The 19,318-nt window shown below is 39.3% G+C and overlaps 1 protein-coding gene across 5 annotated transcripts in view; it reads left to right on the top strand.

Moving 5' to 3' along the window:
• sec31a (SEC31 homolog A, COPII coat complex component) overlaps positions 1-18,882 on the top strand; it is a 38,393-nt gene extending 19,511 nt beyond the window's left edge. Inside the window, exons 16-28 of one of the 5 annotated variants that reach the window (XM_079600028.1) lie at positions 258-384; positions 3,714-3,859; positions 4,478-4,651; positions 8,508-8,645; positions 8,729-8,824; positions 10,809-10,884; positions 12,017-12,265; positions 14,049-14,081; positions 14,599-14,657; positions 14,744-14,995; positions 15,079-15,189; positions 16,785-16,856; positions 17,780-18,882. In XM_079600028.1, the coding sequence (XP_079456154.1) occupies positions 258-384; positions 3,714-3,859; positions 4,478-4,651; positions 8,508-8,645; positions 8,729-8,824; positions 10,809-10,884; positions 12,017-12,265; positions 14,049-14,081; positions 14,599-14,657; positions 14,744-14,995; positions 15,079-15,189; positions 16,785-16,856; positions 17,780-17,959 (1,713 nt within the window). In that variant the 3' untranslated portion in view covers positions 17,960-18,882. Of the gene's footprint in view, positions 1-257; positions 385-3,713; positions 3,860-4,477; positions 4,652-8,507; positions 8,646-8,728; positions 8,825-10,808; positions 10,885-12,016; positions 12,311-14,048; positions 14,082-14,598; positions 14,658-14,743; positions 14,996-15,078; positions 15,190-16,784; positions 16,857-17,779 lie in introns of all 5 variants that reach the window. The other 4 variants (XM_079600026.1, XM_079600029.1, XM_079600027.1 and 1 more) reach the window with 4 other exon arrangements.
• The last annotated feature ends 436 nt before the right edge of the window (positions 18,883-19,318 follow it).

Here is a 19,318-nt window from a genome sequence, read left to right as displayed (position 1 = left end):
TAGAGTTATTTTCTTGGTAACTAACAAGCTTTGGACATTAAATGTTTTTTCTGAGGTAAATATAACATTACGTGGACCAGACCAAGAACCAGTCTCTTGATGTTTCCTTTTTATAGTTATTGAATTGATCAAATGTTTATGCAGACTTTCACAACATGGGTCAGTAATTACACTTGCACGTCAGGCTCTCAGATGTGTTCTGAATGTTTAATTTGGCACTGAAATGCACATTAATGCTGCGTCTCGATGTATTCCAGCTCATCAGTGCCGTGGTGATGAAGGACTGGTCGGACATTTTGGGGACCTGTGACCTCCAGAACTGGAAGGAGGCTCTGGCTGCGGTGATGACGTACGCCAGGCCTGACGAGTTCTCCTCACTGTGTGGTGAGTCTCATGACTTTACATAATGCTTCACACGTTTGCATTACAGTCCGACAGCATTACATTTACATTTACATTTAGTCATTTAGCAGACGCTTTTATCCAAAGCGACTTACAACTGAGGACTACAGCAAGCGAGTCATCGTGAAGAGGCAAAAATAACGCAAGAAGTGCTCAAAATACAAAGTTCAGGCATTGCTCAGAGTAGCATAAGCCAAACAAGGGAGGATAAAAGTTTTTTTTTTTTTTTTTTTTTTTTTTTTTTTTTTTTTGGTCAAGTGCTCACGGAAGAGATGAGTTTTCAGTTGTCTTTTGAATGTGGTCAGGGATTCTGCATTCCGGACGAGGGTATGGAGATCATTCCACCAGCAAGGAACCGTGAATGAGAATGTTCTGGAGAGTGATTTTGTGGCTCTCTGTGATGGTACCACGAGCCGTCGCTCATTGACCGATCGCAGGCTTCTGGTAGGGATGTAGACTCGTAGGAGCGAGTGAACGTAGGAGGGAGCTGAGCCTGTGGTCGATCTGTAAGCAAGCGTCAATGCCTTGAACTTGATGCGAGCAGCGAGTGGTAGCCAGTGCAGAGAGATGAACAGAGGAGTGACGTGGGCCCTTTTGGGCTCGTTGAAGACAAGACGGGCTGCAGCATTCTGGATCATTTGTAGAGGTTTAGTTGCACATGATGGAAGACCGGCCAGAAGAGCATTGCAGTAATCAAGTCTAGAGATCACCAAGGCCTGGGCGAGAAGTTGTGTTGCATGCTCAGTTAGGAAGGGCCTGATCTTCCTGATGTTGTGCAGTGCAAACCTGCATGATCGAGCTGTCTTTGTGATGTGGTCTGTCAAGGTCAGATGCTCATCAAATGTTACTCCAAGGTTTCTTACCGACCTTGATGGGGTGATTAAAGTTGAATCTAGCTGGATAGTGAAGTCGTGCTGTAGAGACGAATTGGCAGGGAGGACGAGAAGTGAGACATAATTAGACATAATGATTGCTGGTCTGATAAGGTCAAGCGTTATATAATGAACTAGCGCTACTGTTAGAGAACCACATGGTTATCTAGAGGTCAATACAATATTTGAACCTGTTGAGTAAAGCCGGGTGCTATTTGGGTCACGATTTCCCCGTTTGAGACACATTTTGTGTGCCCTAAAAGATTTCCTTGAATCTTAGGTCAAAATCTGAAGTGATTGCTAGTTTGTGTTCACCGACTGCCGACTAATAACTGTTGTCATCAGATCTTAATTCTGGCAGACTCAGAGGTTTTGAGGCACAGTCCTGCGGTGTGTCTTCTACGACAACCGTCAAATCAAAGACCAATAGGAGCGCAGAACCTGATGTTAGTGTATTAGTGTGACAACAACAAATCAACACTTGCTCCTCACAAACACACACTCACACACACTCACACATCACGACACTGAAGGATGTAAATCTTCTTGCATGTGTCTGGTTTTACTGTGTTGACTGTAGGGCTGTCACTTTTTATTCGACATTCGAACATGATGTGAAATATCCGTAATCGAACTACAAATAAACTATCCGGTTTTTAAAGTGCCGTGTCTAGCGCATTTTTTACAGTCTATGATTAGACCGTTTGTTTTTTATTTTAAAAAAGCGTGTTATTTTGAAAGCGTGTTACAGGCTGTATGTCATAGTCAGATATGACGGCGCGCTGCAACACGCATCACCGCAGATGATCTATTCATCAAGCGTCAAGCCAACGTGCAAATCAAAGTGAAAGTAAGTCGCAGACTTACACAATAATAATAATCTTCATTAAAATGAAAGAAACTAAATGATCTTACCAGGGCTGCCGGGGGGTAGATATTCGAATACATAGCTTGGTATTTGATATTCGTTCGAATTTGATTTTTCTCAAATGTGCCAGCCCTAGTTGACGGCCGCACAGTCTGACATTACCAGGGCTGGGAATCGGATACTTCAGTTCAGGAATCTGTAACTATATTTGTAATGTGTTTTATTTATAAAGTGCAGTGTTCTTTTACATTTGATTAGTTTCTTTACCTGAAAATCTTAAAACACTGATTATATCAGTCGTAACTTTTGTAGAATTATTTGCAATTGTTCATTTGTTTTTGTTCTTTTTTTTAATTACTGAGTGTTTACTTGTCTTTAATAATGCTTGATATTTATATTAGTTGGGCTGGTTGTTTTTGCTGGGGTATTTTCAAACCATGGGCAAAAGTCCCTTGTGTTGGTGTTGTTAGCCAATTGATTTTTGTTCATGATATTCAGCCACAAAAAATTGTTCTTCAATAAGACAGAATAAATGTGAATATCTAGTTGTTGTTGTTGTTTTTTTACCTTATTGGAATCGAAACGAGTTAATATTCCCACATTACCCAACCCTAGACATGAAGATAACCGAGACCCTACAGCGGGAATCATGTTCATACAGTCTGACAAGCATCAGTCGTAGAGGACTATTATAAATCTCACAGTGTGAACTGGCTTCTCTGGGTCGCTTTTAAATCTTGCAACTCTAAAAATCCAAGCAGTGTTGATTCAGAGTTTATTACGGACTCGTCACTGTCCATGTGTGCATGTAAACACTGCTCTGGTCAATTTTGAGTGTTTCCCCCGGAGTGTTGTGCGGTCCAGGGTCAATATTCACACCCTTTATTACACATAACTTTCAGCTTTACGCTACTCCACTCTATATATTCACCATGCAATTTACTGTTATGTTTTTTCTTTATTGTTTTGAATAAAAAGGAACAGCTTTAATTTTGACTGGATGATCATATGTGACCCTGGACCATAAAACCAGTCTCGAGTCGCACGGGTGTATCTGTGGCAATAGCCAACAATACATTGCACAGGTCAAAATTATTATTTTTTCTTTTGTGCCAAAAATCATTAGGATATTAAGTAAAGATCATGTTCCATTAAGATATCTTGTAAATTTCCTACTGTAAATATACCAAACATGTATTTTTGTGAGTGAATGCAGCACAATCGTGAACATAAATGCACAACTTTAAAGGAGATTTTCTCAATATTTTTTTTTTTTTTGCACCCTCAGATTCCAGATTTTCAATAGTTGTTTCTCGACCAAATATTGTCATATCTTAACAAACCACACATCAATGGAAAGCTTATTCATTCAGCTTTCAATTAAAAAAGTAGACTGGTTTCGTGGCCCAGGGTCATATTTTTAATATTTTCATAGTGATTATATTGTATAATTATATAAAATACTGAATTGTATATAATATGGCTTAGTTTTGGTTTCTCCATTCACCGATAGTCATGGCTGTTTGTGTGTGTTTAACGTCAGACTGAATGTGAGTGTGTTGCTCGCGCAGGTCTGCTGGGCTCCAGGCTGGAGGTGTCGGAGGACTCGGCGCTGCAGGATCAGGCCTGTCTCTGCTACATCTGCGCCGGCACCGTCGAGCAGCTCGTCGCACACTGGGCCAAAGCACAGGAGTCCAGCGGCCCGCTGTCACTGCAGGTCAGACCGCAGGAACACACTCGCACGGGACTCTAGAGGTGCATGTGTAATATTTAGGAGGATCTGTTGACAGAAATACAGTATCATATACATAACTATGTTTTCATTGGTGTATAAAGACCTTACTTAATGAACCGTTATGTTTTTATTACGTTAGAATGAGCCATTTCTCTCTACATACACTGCGGGTCCCCATGCATTGACATGTTTCTACAGTGGCCCTGAACGGACAAACGCGTTTCATCACTATGTTGTTCTTCATGCAAAGAAGCTAGCTAAATTCAGCGAATAAAACACTGACACAATGATGAACAAGTACCAATAATATTCGCAATAACATTGAATACTTAAGTAAACATAATTTCTTTATGTATCTTTGTAAAGAAACCTCATTGCTTAACTGGCTACTCTCTGCTGTCTCAGACGACGACATCACTTCCTGTCGGCCACCGTAACTTGGTTGCAATTCACAACTTCACCACTAGATGCCGCTAAAAATCACACTGCACCTTTAATCCATCATGTTTTTATTGGGCTTGATAGTGAATGTTGTACTGAGCACAGCATGAGTATGGTTCAGTGGGCTGATGTGGCTGTGGTGATCACCTGTGTCTGTAGGAGCTGGTGGAGAAGGTGGTGGTGCTGCAGAGAGCAGTGCTGAAGACTCAGGCCGGGGTTTCTCCTGATATGGGCGCGCTGCTGGCAGAGAAGATGAATCAATATGCCAGTCTGCTGGCTTCTCAGGGCAGCTTACAGACGGCCATATCCTACCTGCCCTCCAACACTGAGCAGGTAAGCATTTATTATCTGAGAAATGTTCCTTAAAGGGATAGTTCACCCAAAAATGAAAAATGTACTCGCCCTCAAGTCATCCTGGGTGTCTTTGACATTCTTCTGTCAGACGAATACAATCAGAGTTATATTAAAAAATGTCTCTATCCATGATTAAAGTGCATCTATCCATGATAAGTGCATCTATCCATGATATAAGTGCATCTATCCATGATAAAAGTGCATCTATCCGTGATAAAAGTGCATCTATCCATGATGAAAGTGCATCTATACATGATAAAAATGTCTCTATCCGTGATGAAAGTGCATCTATCCGTGATGAAAGTGCATCTATCCGTGATGAAAGTGCATCTATCCGTAATGAAAGTGCATCTATCCGTGATAAAAGTGCATCTATCCGTGATAAAAGTTCATCTATCCATGATAAAAGTGCATCTATCCGTGATAAAAGTGCATCTATTCATGATGAAAGTGCATCTATCCGTGATAAAAGTTCATCTATCCATGATAAAAGTGCATCTATCCATGATAAAAGTGCATCTATCCATGATAAAAGTGCATCTATACATGATAAAAATGTCTCTATCCGTGATGAAAGTGCATCTATCCGTGATGAAAGTGCATCTATCCGTGATGAAAGTGCATCTATCCGTGATAAAAGTGCATCTATCCGTGATGAAAGTGCATCTATCCGTAATGAAAGTGCATCTATCCGTGATAAAAGTGCATCTATTCATGATAAGTGCATCTATTCATGATAAGTGCATCTATTCATGATAAGTGCATCTATTCATGATAAAAGTGCATCTATCCGTGATAAAAGTGCATCTATCCATGATGAAAGTGCATCTATACATGATAAAAATGTCTCTATCCGTGATGAAAGTGCATCTATCCGTGATGAAAGTGCATCTATCCGTGATAAAAGTGCATCTATCCGTGATAAAAGTTCATCTATCCATGATAAAAGTGCATCTATCCGTGATAAAAGTTCATCTATTCATGATAAAAGTGCATCTATCCGTGATAAAAGTTCATCTATCCGTGATAAAAGTTCATCTATTCATGATAAAAGTGCATCTATCCGTGATAAAAGTGCATCTATTCATGATGAAAGTGCATCTATCCGTAATGAAAGTGCATCTATCCATGATAAAAGTGCATCTATCCATGATAAAAGTGCATCTATCCGTGATAAAAGTTCATCTATCCATGATAAAAGTGCATCTATCCATGATAAAAATGTCTCTATCCGTGATGAAAGTGCATCTATCCGTGATGAAAGTGCATCTATCCGTGATAAAAGTGCATCTATCCGTGATAAAAGTGCATCTATACATGATAAAAATGTCTCTATCCGTGATGAAAGTGCATCTATCCGTGATGAAAGTGCATCTATCCGTGATAAAAGTGCATCTATCCATGATAAAAGTGCATCTATACATGATAAAAATGTCTCTATCCGTGATGAAAGTGCATCTATCCGTGATGAAAGTGCATCTATCCGTGATGAAAGTGCATCTATCCGTGATAAAAGTGCATCTATCCGTAATGAAAGTGCATCTATCCGTGATAAAAGTGCATCTATTCGTGATAAAAGTGCATCTATCCGTAATGAAAGTGCATCTATCCGTGATAAAAGTGCATCTATTCGTGATAAAAGTGCATCTATCCATGATAAGTGCATCTATCCATGATAAAAGTGCATCTATCCATGATAAGTGCATCTATCCATGATAAAAGTTCATCTATCCATGATAAAAGTGCATCTATACATGATAAAAATGTCTCTATCCGTGATGAAAGTGCATCTATCCATTATAAAAGTGCATCTATCCATGATAAAAGTGCATTTATCCATGATAAAAGTGCATCTATACATGATAAAAATGTCTCTATCCGTGATGAAAGTGCATCTATACATGATAAAAGTGCATCTATCCATGATAAAAGTGCATCTATACATGATAAAAATGTCTCTATCCGTGATGAAAGTGCATCTATCCATGATAAAAGTGCATCTATCCATGATAAAAGTGCATCTATTCATGATAAAAGTGCATCTATCCATGATAAAAGTGCATCTATACATGATAAAAGTGCATCTATCCATGATAAAAGTGCATCTATCCATCATAAAAGTAGTGATCGACCGATTTATCGGTTTACCGATATTTTTCCCGATATTTAAGCGTATTCCCATAATCGGGTATCGGTTTTGTAATATCGGATTCACCGATAAACGGCGCCATCTTGTGGGCGTTTTGAGCATTGCAGCACCGCGTCTGAGCAGAGACGAGACAACAGCAACTGCGTGCACAGCACAGGTAAAGTAGGCTATATGTAGGCCTACTGCTTTGCTTCAATTATTCAACCTTATTTAACATAGCAGACATAATGCACGAATGAGAATTGAGACATAAATGCCTGATATGTAGTTTATTTATGCTGCTTGGCGGCTCTAAAAAAAAAAAATCACAAAGTCACGTAGCCTAATCCGTTGTGTCCGGTCTCAATAAAGACGTAACTTTACATGAATTAAATAAAACCGACGTGAATGAGTGCATGTTGGAAATAAAAGCGCTGAATTAATTTAATTCTCTCTCTGTTGTATTCGCTCACCATTAGTCGTGTAAAAAAAGTTTGTTCATATTGCTGAGCCCTCACTGGGTTGATGATCAGGAATGCTCAAGCACGGCCACTGCATGAAACCTTTAACAAGATGCACTTGTTTAAAACACCCTAAATGATGTTAGCACTTATTATATAACCATTATTTCGCTAATACACATCTAAATAAATACAGCTCTGTGGAAATTAATTATTTATTATTTCCACGAATGAGCGCCGCCGCTTCCACCAGGCGCATCGCGCGCTGTGCGTAGGGCACCGAGCGCTGAGGGGACACCAACAAAATAGCCTTTTAAAATCTCGAATTAGTTCAAATCTCCCGGAATCTAGAGCGAGTGAACGAGCGAGCGCACCCGCGAGACAGAGTCTGTGCTCCAAACCGTGTAGCGCGTGTACGGCAGAGAGGGAGAGGGAGCAAGAGGCCGCGTGCCTTATGAAGCGCATGTAAGACTTTTTTTTTACCTCATCAAAGCTTTTATTTTTAAACAAAGACACTTTAGTAACAGTGCACTTCATTTTTTGCCCTCAGACCCCTCTATTTATTGGTGTATAAATAATTTTTTTTTTTTTTTTTGTATACAGGAGGGAGTGATTGTTATAAATAAAATGGTTTGTTCAGTTCAGTTGTGTTGTAATAATTGTGTCAAAAACAGAAGTATAACAGTAAATAAATATCGGTTCTGCATATCGGTTATCGGGCACATAAACATGCAAATAATCGGTATCGGTTTCAAAAAATCAATATCGGTCGATCACTAGATAAAAGTGCATCTATCCATGATTAAACTGCTCCACACGGCTCTGCGTGGGTTAATAAAGGCCTGCTGATGTGAATCGATGTGTTCGTGTAAGAAAAATATTCATATTTAAAACTTTATAAAGTAAAATAACTAGCTTCCGGCCAAACGAACATACGGATTCCACTCGCAACTTTATTAACCCCCGGAGCCAGGACATTTTTTTAAATATAACTCTGATTGTATTCGTTTGAAAGAAGAAAGTCATGTACACCCAGGAGCGCTTGAGGCCGAGTAAATCATGGGCTAAAGTTCATTTTTGGGTGAACTATCCCTTTAACTAATAATGAATTGTTGATTTTAAAGAGCATGATTGAAACTGTGGTGAATGGAGTGTCTCGAACACTGGCTCAGTTTGTTGCTGTTCTAGATTGTGTGGTCATAAGGTTTAACGTCAGCTTTGTGATTGTGATGTTCTGTGCCTGCAGGTTTCTGTTCAGCAGCTGCGAGATCGTCTGAGCAGAGCTCTGGGACAGCAGACGCCTGTGGCCACGCAGAACACACACCAGACGCAGACACACACACAACCTCCACAGCCCGCTGCGCCGACTCAGTACTACCAACAGGTACGGGAGACACTCACACACCGCTGGGAAACGCACACGCAGGCACTTTATTTGACTCCAGCGTGTGTTTGTGTTGTGTTCAGGGTAGATCCGCCACTACTGTCACGTCCTGGAGTAACCAGACCCCCACAGCTCTGCCCAGTGTCCCTCGCCAGCCGGTGCCCGCCGCTGACCCGCAGGTACACACCGACACACACCGCACGAGCAATGCTCAATCTCCACACCGCTCCTTTTAGGACATCTTCTTTATTGGTCCATCTCTAGTGGAGTTTGCTCCATGTGAACTGTATTGGGGATAAACCGTAATGCACCTTTTCTAGTTTATTCCTGTGGCCAGAAGAGACTCCCGTTTATAGGGGAATTTTACCGTAGGCACAATGTTTTCAAACCTGGGGAACAAGTTTCATACTTTAAAACTTGTGTGTCTCTCTCTGAAATGCAACTTTACGCACAACTGCCTGCAACTGGAGAGGTTCTTCAGAGTCCAGAGACACCAGCAGCTTTAAATATTTGTTTGCTGGCCTTTTACCGTATTTTCTGGACTATAAGTCGCTCTGGACTATAAGTCGCACTGGACTATAAGTCACTCTGGACTATAAGTCGCACTGGACTATAAGTCGCACTGGACTATAAGTCGCATTTATTTAGAAATTTATTTCACAAAATCCAAGACCAAGAAAAGACATTTAATCTGGAAAGGTTATTCAGCTGCACAACAGCACACAGAACAACAGGCTGAAGGTGTCCGGTGTGTTAGCGTAACACATTACCGTCTACAGCCGCGAGAGGGCGCTCTAGTTGGCCAGTAACCAGCAGTCCAAAAAGTTACCGGTAAGCAAGTTCACCAAGCTCCCGATCTCATTCTGAACAACTCCGCCAACTAGAGCGCCATCTCGCGGCTGTAGATGGTAATGTTTTCTCTTGGTTCATCTCAGTCAGTATGAACTAATTTTGATATATAAGTCGCACCGGACTATAAGGCGCAGGACCAGCAAAACTATGAAGAAAAGTGTGACTTATAGTCCGGAAAATACGGTAATACAATTACCGGTAGTGTTTTTTTGACAGCCTGACCGAGTTCACTTGTGCTGTAAAGTATAATTTACATTATGATTATGATAGTTCGATCATTTCCATTCAGTTTTCACGCCATTGCACCGTTTCATGCTTTTCATCTTCACTGTAATTTATTTTGTACTTATACACTTTAATTGTTCTTAACTTGAAATGTTTGAGTCCACTAATTCATACAATTAACTTTCATGTAATCTCAATGTGATCACTTTTATTAGTATACACTTAGCTAGCTTTAACAAGCTAATCTGCTAACATACTAATTTGCTAATATATTAGCAATAGTATGTTGTACAAAAGCACTTGCTGTATGAGTTCAACAATATAAAACTATTATTTGCTCTCACCTCAAGGTCATGCACCACTCGTCACCATGATGGTAACTATCCTAAAACCAACATTAACAGAAATTCTTTTAATTAGCATAACAAAACATTAATCACTGCTAAATCTCACACTTAACATTAATCTTGCACAAAAAAAACACATTATATTACACTTAATTTGAGCATTGACTCTCCCTTTCGAGTGCCATCGGCAAAGCATGCTGGGAAATAGACATCCCAGCCGTTTCAGTGAAACTTAAGTTAGTCTAAATTAAAAGAAATAATTTCATAAAACTCAAAATAACGAAACAGTTCAGTTTACTTAAAATATATCAGTTCTGTGAACTTGAAAGAAAAAGAAAGTGCTAAATACTCATAAAAGTGAATTTGACCGAACTGATTAGTTTAATTTAAGTTTGTCCTACTCAAACCAGTTAATTATTTTCAGCGTTAGGGTTTACAGTGTTCAGAAAGATCTTTCTTCCTCCCCATATTACATGAGAACTGCGACGTAATAATGTGGAACACCCTCTTTAAATAGGGTTTCCATTTACGCCTGGCAAACTATTCAACAAACCTGTCTGAGGTCGACACCAGAAAAGATATGGAGAAATAAATAAATGTTTATTCATTAACATTAATATTTCTACAAAATATGTAGATTTGCACATCTAGTGTTGGTGTCAGCCTGGATCATTGGATCACGCTGTGACAGAAGGCTCTCTAAACACACGTGTGTGTGTGTGTGTGTGTGTGTCTTCAGGCCGAGTCCCTTCAGTCTCCAGTGATGGCGTCAGTACCCGCCTCCACTCCATTCATGTACTCGCAGCAGTACCAGAGTAAGTGCACCGACACTGTGTGTGTGTGTGTGTGTCTGTGTGTGTGTGTGCGCGTGTGAGAGTTACCAACATAAAAATGTTTATGAATTACATTAAATCACATAATTGATCTGGGCTATTTTCGATTCAAAAGTAATTAGTTTATGGCAATTAAAAATGATGTTCTATATAGTGTGAATCTATGGCAGTCTTAATTTAGTATTATTATAGTATTTATTCTTTTTTTTTTAATTGCTTTTGTCATATTTAGTAGATTTTTTTCTCTCCACATATTTAGTTTGCTTTCATTTATTTCATACCAGTTTTACAGTTAGTAATGTTAGCTCTTCAGCTTATTGAGCGCTGGAGTGATGACGTAAATGTGCAGGCCAACCCGTAACTTCGCCCTTCGCATCACGATTATTCCCTGCTTTTGGATTATTTACAAAAAAAGAAACTCTGTGATCAACTTTTATTTTGTCCATCAAGATTATATTCACAAATGAACACGTTTTAAGAATTTTGATGTCTAAATACAATCGGCAGAAGTAGAAGTTAGGCTGTAAGTTAACTACAGTCACATGACTTCAGCGTCACACCATTAAGCTTCCGACTCTCTCAGTGTTTTTTCCCTGAGAGTTCGAGTTATTCAAGTTTGCAAGAGCGTGATTATAAACACAACGAGGCTGTGAAAGTGTTTAAAGTCCCCAATAACCTCTGTAGTCTCGTTTAGACACTTGTTAGCAACACTTAAAAGCTTTAATAAAGTATGATCAATGATCAATAACTGGACATTTTGAATAGTTTTTGTGAACGACACTGGTTTGTCTCGGTCAGTGAGCATCTGTGTGGAGCTCCCTTGGAAATGCATGAAAATCTGCTTAAAACACCTAAAATCGGCCCGGTCAGCGAGCGACACTCGGATCTTGTTTAAAAAAAAAAAGTTTAAACTTATGCAGTGCATGTTTGTTTTGTAAGAATGCTGTCACTCTTCGCATGAACATTATGCTTCTGTATTCATATGTATGCTAATGGCTGAAGATCATTTCACTCGAGCGGTTCCAGATGTACTGATTAATATGTGCACGCATGTGTAATGTGAAATATGACTAACTGCATATGCCCGTTCTCTCCTCTTCCTCCTGAACATCAGACTACCCCCCCGTTCAGCAGTTCACACCCGGCATCTATCAGCCTGTGCCGTACTCTTCCTCCACGGCTCCTCCTCCTCCTTCCTCCTCCTCCTCTTCTGCTGCTGCCTATCCTCCACACTTCGCCTCTCAGCCCGCAGTGTCTGGCTCTTTCTCTCCTCCTCCTGCTCTGTCTTCTGGCGTGTGTTTCCAGCATGGCGGGCCGGGGTCGCCCTCAGCTTATCCTCCTCCTCCAGTAGCCAGAGCTCCAGGTACTCAGAACGAACCCGCACTGATTCCAGCCTCCCAGAGAACAGGTCTGCACACCAGACATGCTTGAGCAATCTCATCAATCGGTGTTACCACACACACTCATACATGTATAATATATTAGGGGTGTGACGAGATTTCTCGTCGAGTGAAAAGCTGTCTCGCGATATCGCTATGACGGAGCGTGAGGGTGAAATTAGCATAGAATATGCCACCGCTACATTCACACCGCTGTCATCTTGTTGTTTTTATGTAAGGGTTAATGCCCGAAGGTATTAATGGACTTTGCCGTCGTCCATTAATTCCTGACAATAAACACCTCAAAGTGCATTAACCCGCTTATACCATGTTCACTTGCCAAATAACACATTTTTAAAACATTGTTATATTTTAATCAGTTTTACAATCGAAATCTAACAGTTTTAGAACTCCTTTACTAGGTGTCCTACATCACTTTTTAATGGACACCCTGCAGCCAATCAGAATCGAGTATTCACCCAGACCATGGTATAATAAATAATAAAAACCATAGTAAACTCTTCCTCTGCAGCAGGAATCACGGTTCACTGATCGCGTGACGATGGCGGAGGATTCGTTGCGCCACAGATCCTAAACGTCTGATCAATGTCTTATCTTATCTCCCTATAACGGATAGTGTCTCGCCTTAACAGGTGAAACTAATATATTATATAGACTCATTACATGCAAAGTGAGATATTTCAAGCCTTTATTTGTTATAATTGTGATGATTATGGCTAACAGCTTATGAAAACCTTTTCACAATATTCTAGTTTTGAATTTGGGGTTTTCATAAGCTGTAAGCCATAATCATCAAAATTATAACAAATAAAGGCTTGAAATATCTCACTTTGCATGTAATGAGTCTATATAATATATTAGTTTCACCTTTTAAGTTGAATTACTGAAATAAATGAACTTTTGCACCATATTCTAATGTTTCGAGTTTCACCTGTATGTTCAATTTGTGGAAAAGTTGAGCACACACACACACACACACACACACACACACACACAGCCTCAATCAGAAGCTCATAATTCATGTACAGTATAAGGTCTGAAGAGACTCATACAGGAGAAAAGCCAGTCCGTTGAGTTTGTGGCAAAACATTTTACAGTGCTTGTATATTGTTGTCTTTCAATGCAGATAATTCATACTCATAAAGTAGAACTGAAATGACATTCATTACAAGATTATTAATTCAAACATTTCAAAATGCACCTTCAGACTACTTTTCCAGTCATGAATTTTGTCATTGAGGATTTCTATCAAATATTGTGCAAAAATCTCTTCTCGTTCTCGTGAACCCAATCTCGTGTCTTGTCTCGTGAGATAAGCGTCTCATCACACCCCTAATATATATATATATATATATATATATATATATAAATGTATATTTTTCTCAATCTCTAAGAAGCATTTGGTATTTATGATCAAAATACTGCATCAGACTGCACTAAAAACTGTCCGGTGGTGGTGTGACATGCTCCAGTTAAAACAATTTTAGTATTTTGTTAATTCATACTTTTATGTCCTCATATTAATGAAAAGACTGCATGGATGTTTGCGGTGCAGGGCTATTTTTAAACGGACAGACCGTGATTAAAAGTGGTGATCGGTTCAGTTGCACAGTTAAAAATGGTTTCCAGTGGTCAGTTTCTGATTATTACATGTTTATTCACTTAAATGTTAAACTAATATCTTCTTGCTGATTTAAAAATAAGTTCTTGGACAAGTTATGCGTCAGCTACCTTGTTTATTTACAGGAGGATTAAACCAAGACGCCTGGTCTTTGGAAGGTGAATTATAAAGAGATTTTTAACAATTTAATATGGTGGACCATAATTGTCCAGCTCAAATTATTAATTAATAACTCTAACAATCAGTGAGGCACTTTGTGATGATTTAGTTTTTCTGAAGTGATTCTAAAATGTATTAATCACAAATTTTGAAGTATTTATATATGTAATGATCAAGTGGTGGCTGAAAATGAGCAATGGTTTTGCTGTGCATTTGCATGGTAAGTAATGTGGGCCAGTGGAAACTTCCAGAACGCTGGCTGTAGCTTATTTTGCATTGGTTGTCCAAGACATTGATTGTTTTCTTGTGTTCATTGATGCCTGCAGAAGACAAGGCATCACGGCGGCTGTGATTAAGAGCCTGCTTGTGATCAGTGTGTTGTGATGAACCATAACACGTCTATGCTGTGCATTTGGAGGATGAATTTGAGGTCCACCTGGCATGAACCTCTCAGAGGGGACAGCAGGTTGGCAGGTTTTGAAATCTAAACTGAGAAGATCTTTTGTTCTGCTTTAGGACCTCAGAACGGCTGGAACGACCCCCCCACTCTCAACAGAGCAGCCAAAAAGAAGAAGGTGGGTTCGACTGAAGGTCCTCTTGCTCATAGTGTACATGGATTTGGCTTGATTTGAAGAAAACATGCTCTGTTTTTGGTCTCCAGGTCCCAGACCACTTCACTCCACCAGCTCCCATCACCGCTCCCATTATGGCCCCTGTAGGGGAACCTCAGGCCCCCGCGGTCCCAGGCATGCAGACCCTTCCACCGCAGCAACAGGCCCCGGATCAGCACGCGGGCCCAACAGCCTTCACCCCCATCCATCAGCAGCCGCTGGGACCCCCATGCAGGAATCCCAACATGCCTCAGGTTAACATGGAAGGGGCGCCTGGAGCTCCAATTGGAGATGTGATAAAGGTATTAGTTCATTTCAAATTAAGTTATACGTTTTGTCTTTTCTCCATGTTATACGTTATTCTGTTCTCTCTCGTCCACATCAGGCCATACCCACTGAGAAGATCACCAAGAAGCCGATCCCTGAGGAACACGTGGTCCTGAAGACCACATTTGAGGGGCTGATCCAGAAATGCTTGGCTGCTGCTTCAGACCCGGTTTGTTTACTGTGAAATACACTAATTTAAGCAATCTCATATTCACCCTATGAAATGCCAGCTAGTCTCTCCCCTATGGAGGATCCCTTTACCACTACAGATAAAGCGTTGTCGGGATCATTTCGGTTTCGCGTATCTATCCCGAAGTGATAAAATTCTGTCTAAAACTTTTTAAAGCCAGGCATGTAGTTTGTTTAGGCTTGGTTTGTAGGGAATCACAAACATGCGCACATATATTCAAATTAAAACTATAGAATTAATACTTAATGCGCACGTGAGCGCGTTTAAAGTCTGTGTAGAGAGAACGGTGTCGTCTTAGTGGCCCCTAATTTAATAACTAATGATCCTTGCGACGGAAGTGAATCAATCAAAACTAACTTTAGCTGGAAAATATCTTTATTCAAGAACCGCTATAAAGACAAAACAATCTGTTACCTTAAACTATACGTTTATCTCTGTAAAGCAGCTTTGAAACAATCTACATTGTTAAAAGCGCTATATAAATGAAGATGACTTGACTTGACATGAAATGCATTTTTATTTTTTCCCAAATTCCGTTTTTTCCGTTTTTATTTTTCTAGATTTTTTAATATATATAAATAACAAGAGCAGCGTAACAGATCTATTCCGCCAAGACCAAACGTACCAACATTGTCATATGAATTACCATGCCAAACACTCTGAGAGATGTCATGACAGAATATTATTTATTCCAACTCCTTTTACCCTTTGGTGCTCTTCGGTCATTTTTGACTGAAAAATTTTACGTTTTTTTTGTTTTTGCTTTTTACTTCATTAAAATGGTGCGAAACTTGGTAAAGGTTTTGGCTCTTGCTATGTGAACACACAAAAAAAAAATCATGGACATGATTCGAAAAGGTTACACTTGTGCTCCTCACGGTCAAAAATTATTGCATTGGAAATTAACGGGAGACAAATTTTATCTAGTGAAAACTTATGGTACTGCAGCCAACCAAAATCTGACTGAAAGCAAATTTATGAGATGCAACCTCAAATTGGAAACTTGTTTAGATTTATGGCTTTGATTTTCTTGCAATTTTAGAGTAAAACGTGTTTTTGAAAATATACATTTCATTAAAAAATGTAAAATGGTATTTTTCATAACGATACACGTAAAATTCTGTTACTTTAAGTTCACTTTCTTAACTTTGTTCAATTTAGCAATAATCTGCCAAGTGTCGTCTTTGAAAAGAGATCAAACTTCAGTCTGTGCTTTAAAGCATTCAAGATTTATGACAGTTTAAGTTGGAAATTAAATTTTCAGGTCTATGCTCAAAAAGTGAATAAATGCATTATAAATACAGCGTAAATATAATTTAGTGTTAAAAAAATCCCCTAAAAATACATAATATTAAATAAAAAACATTATCAAAATAAAATATAGTACATTAATTTAATTGACAAAAAGAAAATACAAAATCGGTTTTGACCGGCACACGAAGAGCACCAGAGGGTTAAGAAAAAGCTTAGGAAGTTATCAACAATAATAATAATAATGTTTGTTTGCCTATTCTTCTGCAACTTCTGTTCCCCAGCATTATAAATAACCAAGTTTTTCCTCTTCATCCCCACAGCAAACCAAGAGGAAGTTGGATGATGCTCATAAGAGGCTCGAGTATCTCTATGACAAGCTGAGAGAACAAACGGTGAGTAACAAACACAGTTTTATTTAAAGGTACACTGTGTAGTTTAAGTATTTTATTAGCTATAATCAATGTCTATATTCATAAATATGTCCTCATTGGTGTAAAATTGTCAATGATCTGACTTATCCTCGTATGCGAAGATCTTATCTTTATTTACATGGGACGGGTAACTCCATGTCGTTTCGCCATTTTGAAAAACTATAATAGCAGAGAGGGACAAAAAGCACTAGCCTACCTCAGTGCGTGTCCGTTCAGAGCCAGCGTCACGTGACTAAAACCAGCAGAAGCGGACCAGAAGATCAGTGAGAGGCGCTTGTCTCTATCCCGGCCGCACTGCACGGTACTTCATAATGCAGGATCATATGCCGAGCAGGAGAAGGAATCCTCGTCGCCAAAAAAGCAAAAAAAATATTTTAAAAGGAAACGTGACCGGCGAATTCAAAAAACGAGGGTAAATATTGGGATAGCTTTTCCCAGGTGGAAAGAGTTAATGAAGGAGAAAGACTTTGAAAGGGTCGCTGAAGTTTCCTGCTTTCTTCTCGACGGGTAAGTCAATGTAACGGTCTAAATTACAAGCTTTTTTCATTGCTTGCTTGTGTAATTCATTATATAGGCAGCATAACAGTAGCACATGTAGTTAAACTCGATGAAGTGCTATTGGAGGACATGTTGTCGGAGCTTCTTGGTACATAACGGCTACCGTAGTTGCAACACGCGTTTGAAAAAGCGAGGAGCTAGAGAGCACTATTCATTTGAATGCGATTTCACCGCTAGATGGGAGACATTCCTACACAGTGTACCTTTGAAAGCCTCAAAATGCTGCCGCGGCTGCCAGTCTTTTTTACCGCCGTTGCTTATATATTGTAGTTTGCACAGTGATTTTCCAAGTTGTTGTCTGAGACGCACACTTTTCTTGTCTCCAGCTGTCTCCAGCTATTGTCGGTGGTCTTCACAACATGGCCCGCAGCATCGAGTGCCGTTGCTACGCCGACGGGCTCAACATCCACACACACATCGTGAGCAACAGCAACTTCAGCGAGACGTCGGCCTTCATGCCGGTCCTGAAGGTGGTGCTGACACAGGCCAACAGACTGGGTGTTTGATGACACACACACACACACACACACACACACACACACCAACAAGTATTCTCGAAAACCCTCAAGCCATCATTCCTCAAGGACCAGCTGTGCATTTCTCCAGTCTTAACAGATCTGGTTTACACTCACGTTTGTTTGATTTGTCTTCTTAATATTTTAATTTTGTTATATATTTGTAATCATGACAGAGCAGAGTGCAATAGTGCTTTCCCCTTTTATGTCTCGAGTTGTAATGGTAAATTAGCTTGATTAAATGAATTTTTTATGTTTTATGCTTTAAGTGAGGAGTGTATGCAGAGCTCAATGTGTCAGGTTCACCGTGCATCATTCTTTAGTCACACCATTAATTTGGCATTATTATTATTATTATTTTATCTTTGACGTTTGTGATTATCACAACTCCTCTGCATTTCAGCTTATTATAGAGAGTCTTCTCTGATATGATTTATGGCATTATTTCTGCAGATGAAACTTGATATGGCAACAAAATGTTCAATTAATTTTTAATTGACTCAGTATTTGTCACTCGACTCGTACAATTAAACCTTGACTCATAATAACGCTGCCTGTCTTTATTGTACGCCACTACATGTTAGAAACATCTTTTCAGATTATGGATCATACTTCTGATGCAAAGGGGCAAAAGAAACCGGATCTGATGTGTAGAAAGGGAAGAAAAGGTCAGGCTACAGTAAAGGAGAATGTTATTTTTATAATCATCTCTTTTTTCATCACGTCTGCGCTTGCTGTCGCTCTGTCAGTGAGTCTGAAACGAGCAGGTCTGCATATGGCTGCACAAAAGCTTTGGAGGCTTGCTCTAAAATGTTGGGTTTTTAATGCAATCCGTGTTCTGTCTCAATCATTGAGGTTGCACTGTAAATCTGATGACTGTTTTGCAGTTTTATTAAAAACTAATTGAGACCGCTGTTTTGATGTTTCTTTTTATAGATGTTTTATTTTAAATGTTAAATTCATGTAGTACCCATGTCATTTTCTATACGATTATGCCAATGTATACCTAATATGGTCGTTTTATTTGCTGATCTCTAATTCATTTGCCAACATCTAATATATTGGCATAGCCACAGCCATTACATATTTAAAACAGTAATATCCTATACTAAACCTAAACTATATTTCATTTGAAAGCTTACAATCTCTAGTTTACATATTTGTTGTTTGATTTTTAAAATAAATGACACAGGAGCCGTAATTTATCAATTTGCAACATGAATATGTTCATACTCCTGAGGCGTGTTCAGACCTTTATTTTGAAATAGTGATGAACATGAAAAATCAAGAAAGAATGGTAGAAACCTCAGTTTGTTTTCATGCCAAGAGTTCAAAAGATAGCATCCATTC

This window comes from Phoxinus phoxinus (assembly GCF_949152265.1).
Source record: "Phoxinus phoxinus genome assembly, chromosome: 23".
NCBI lineage: Eukaryota > Metazoa > Chordata > Actinopteri > Cypriniformes > Leuciscidae > Phoxinus > Phoxinus phoxinus.
Note: the sequence above shows the minus strand (reverse complement) of the source record. Positions and strands in the feature narration are given on the sequence as shown.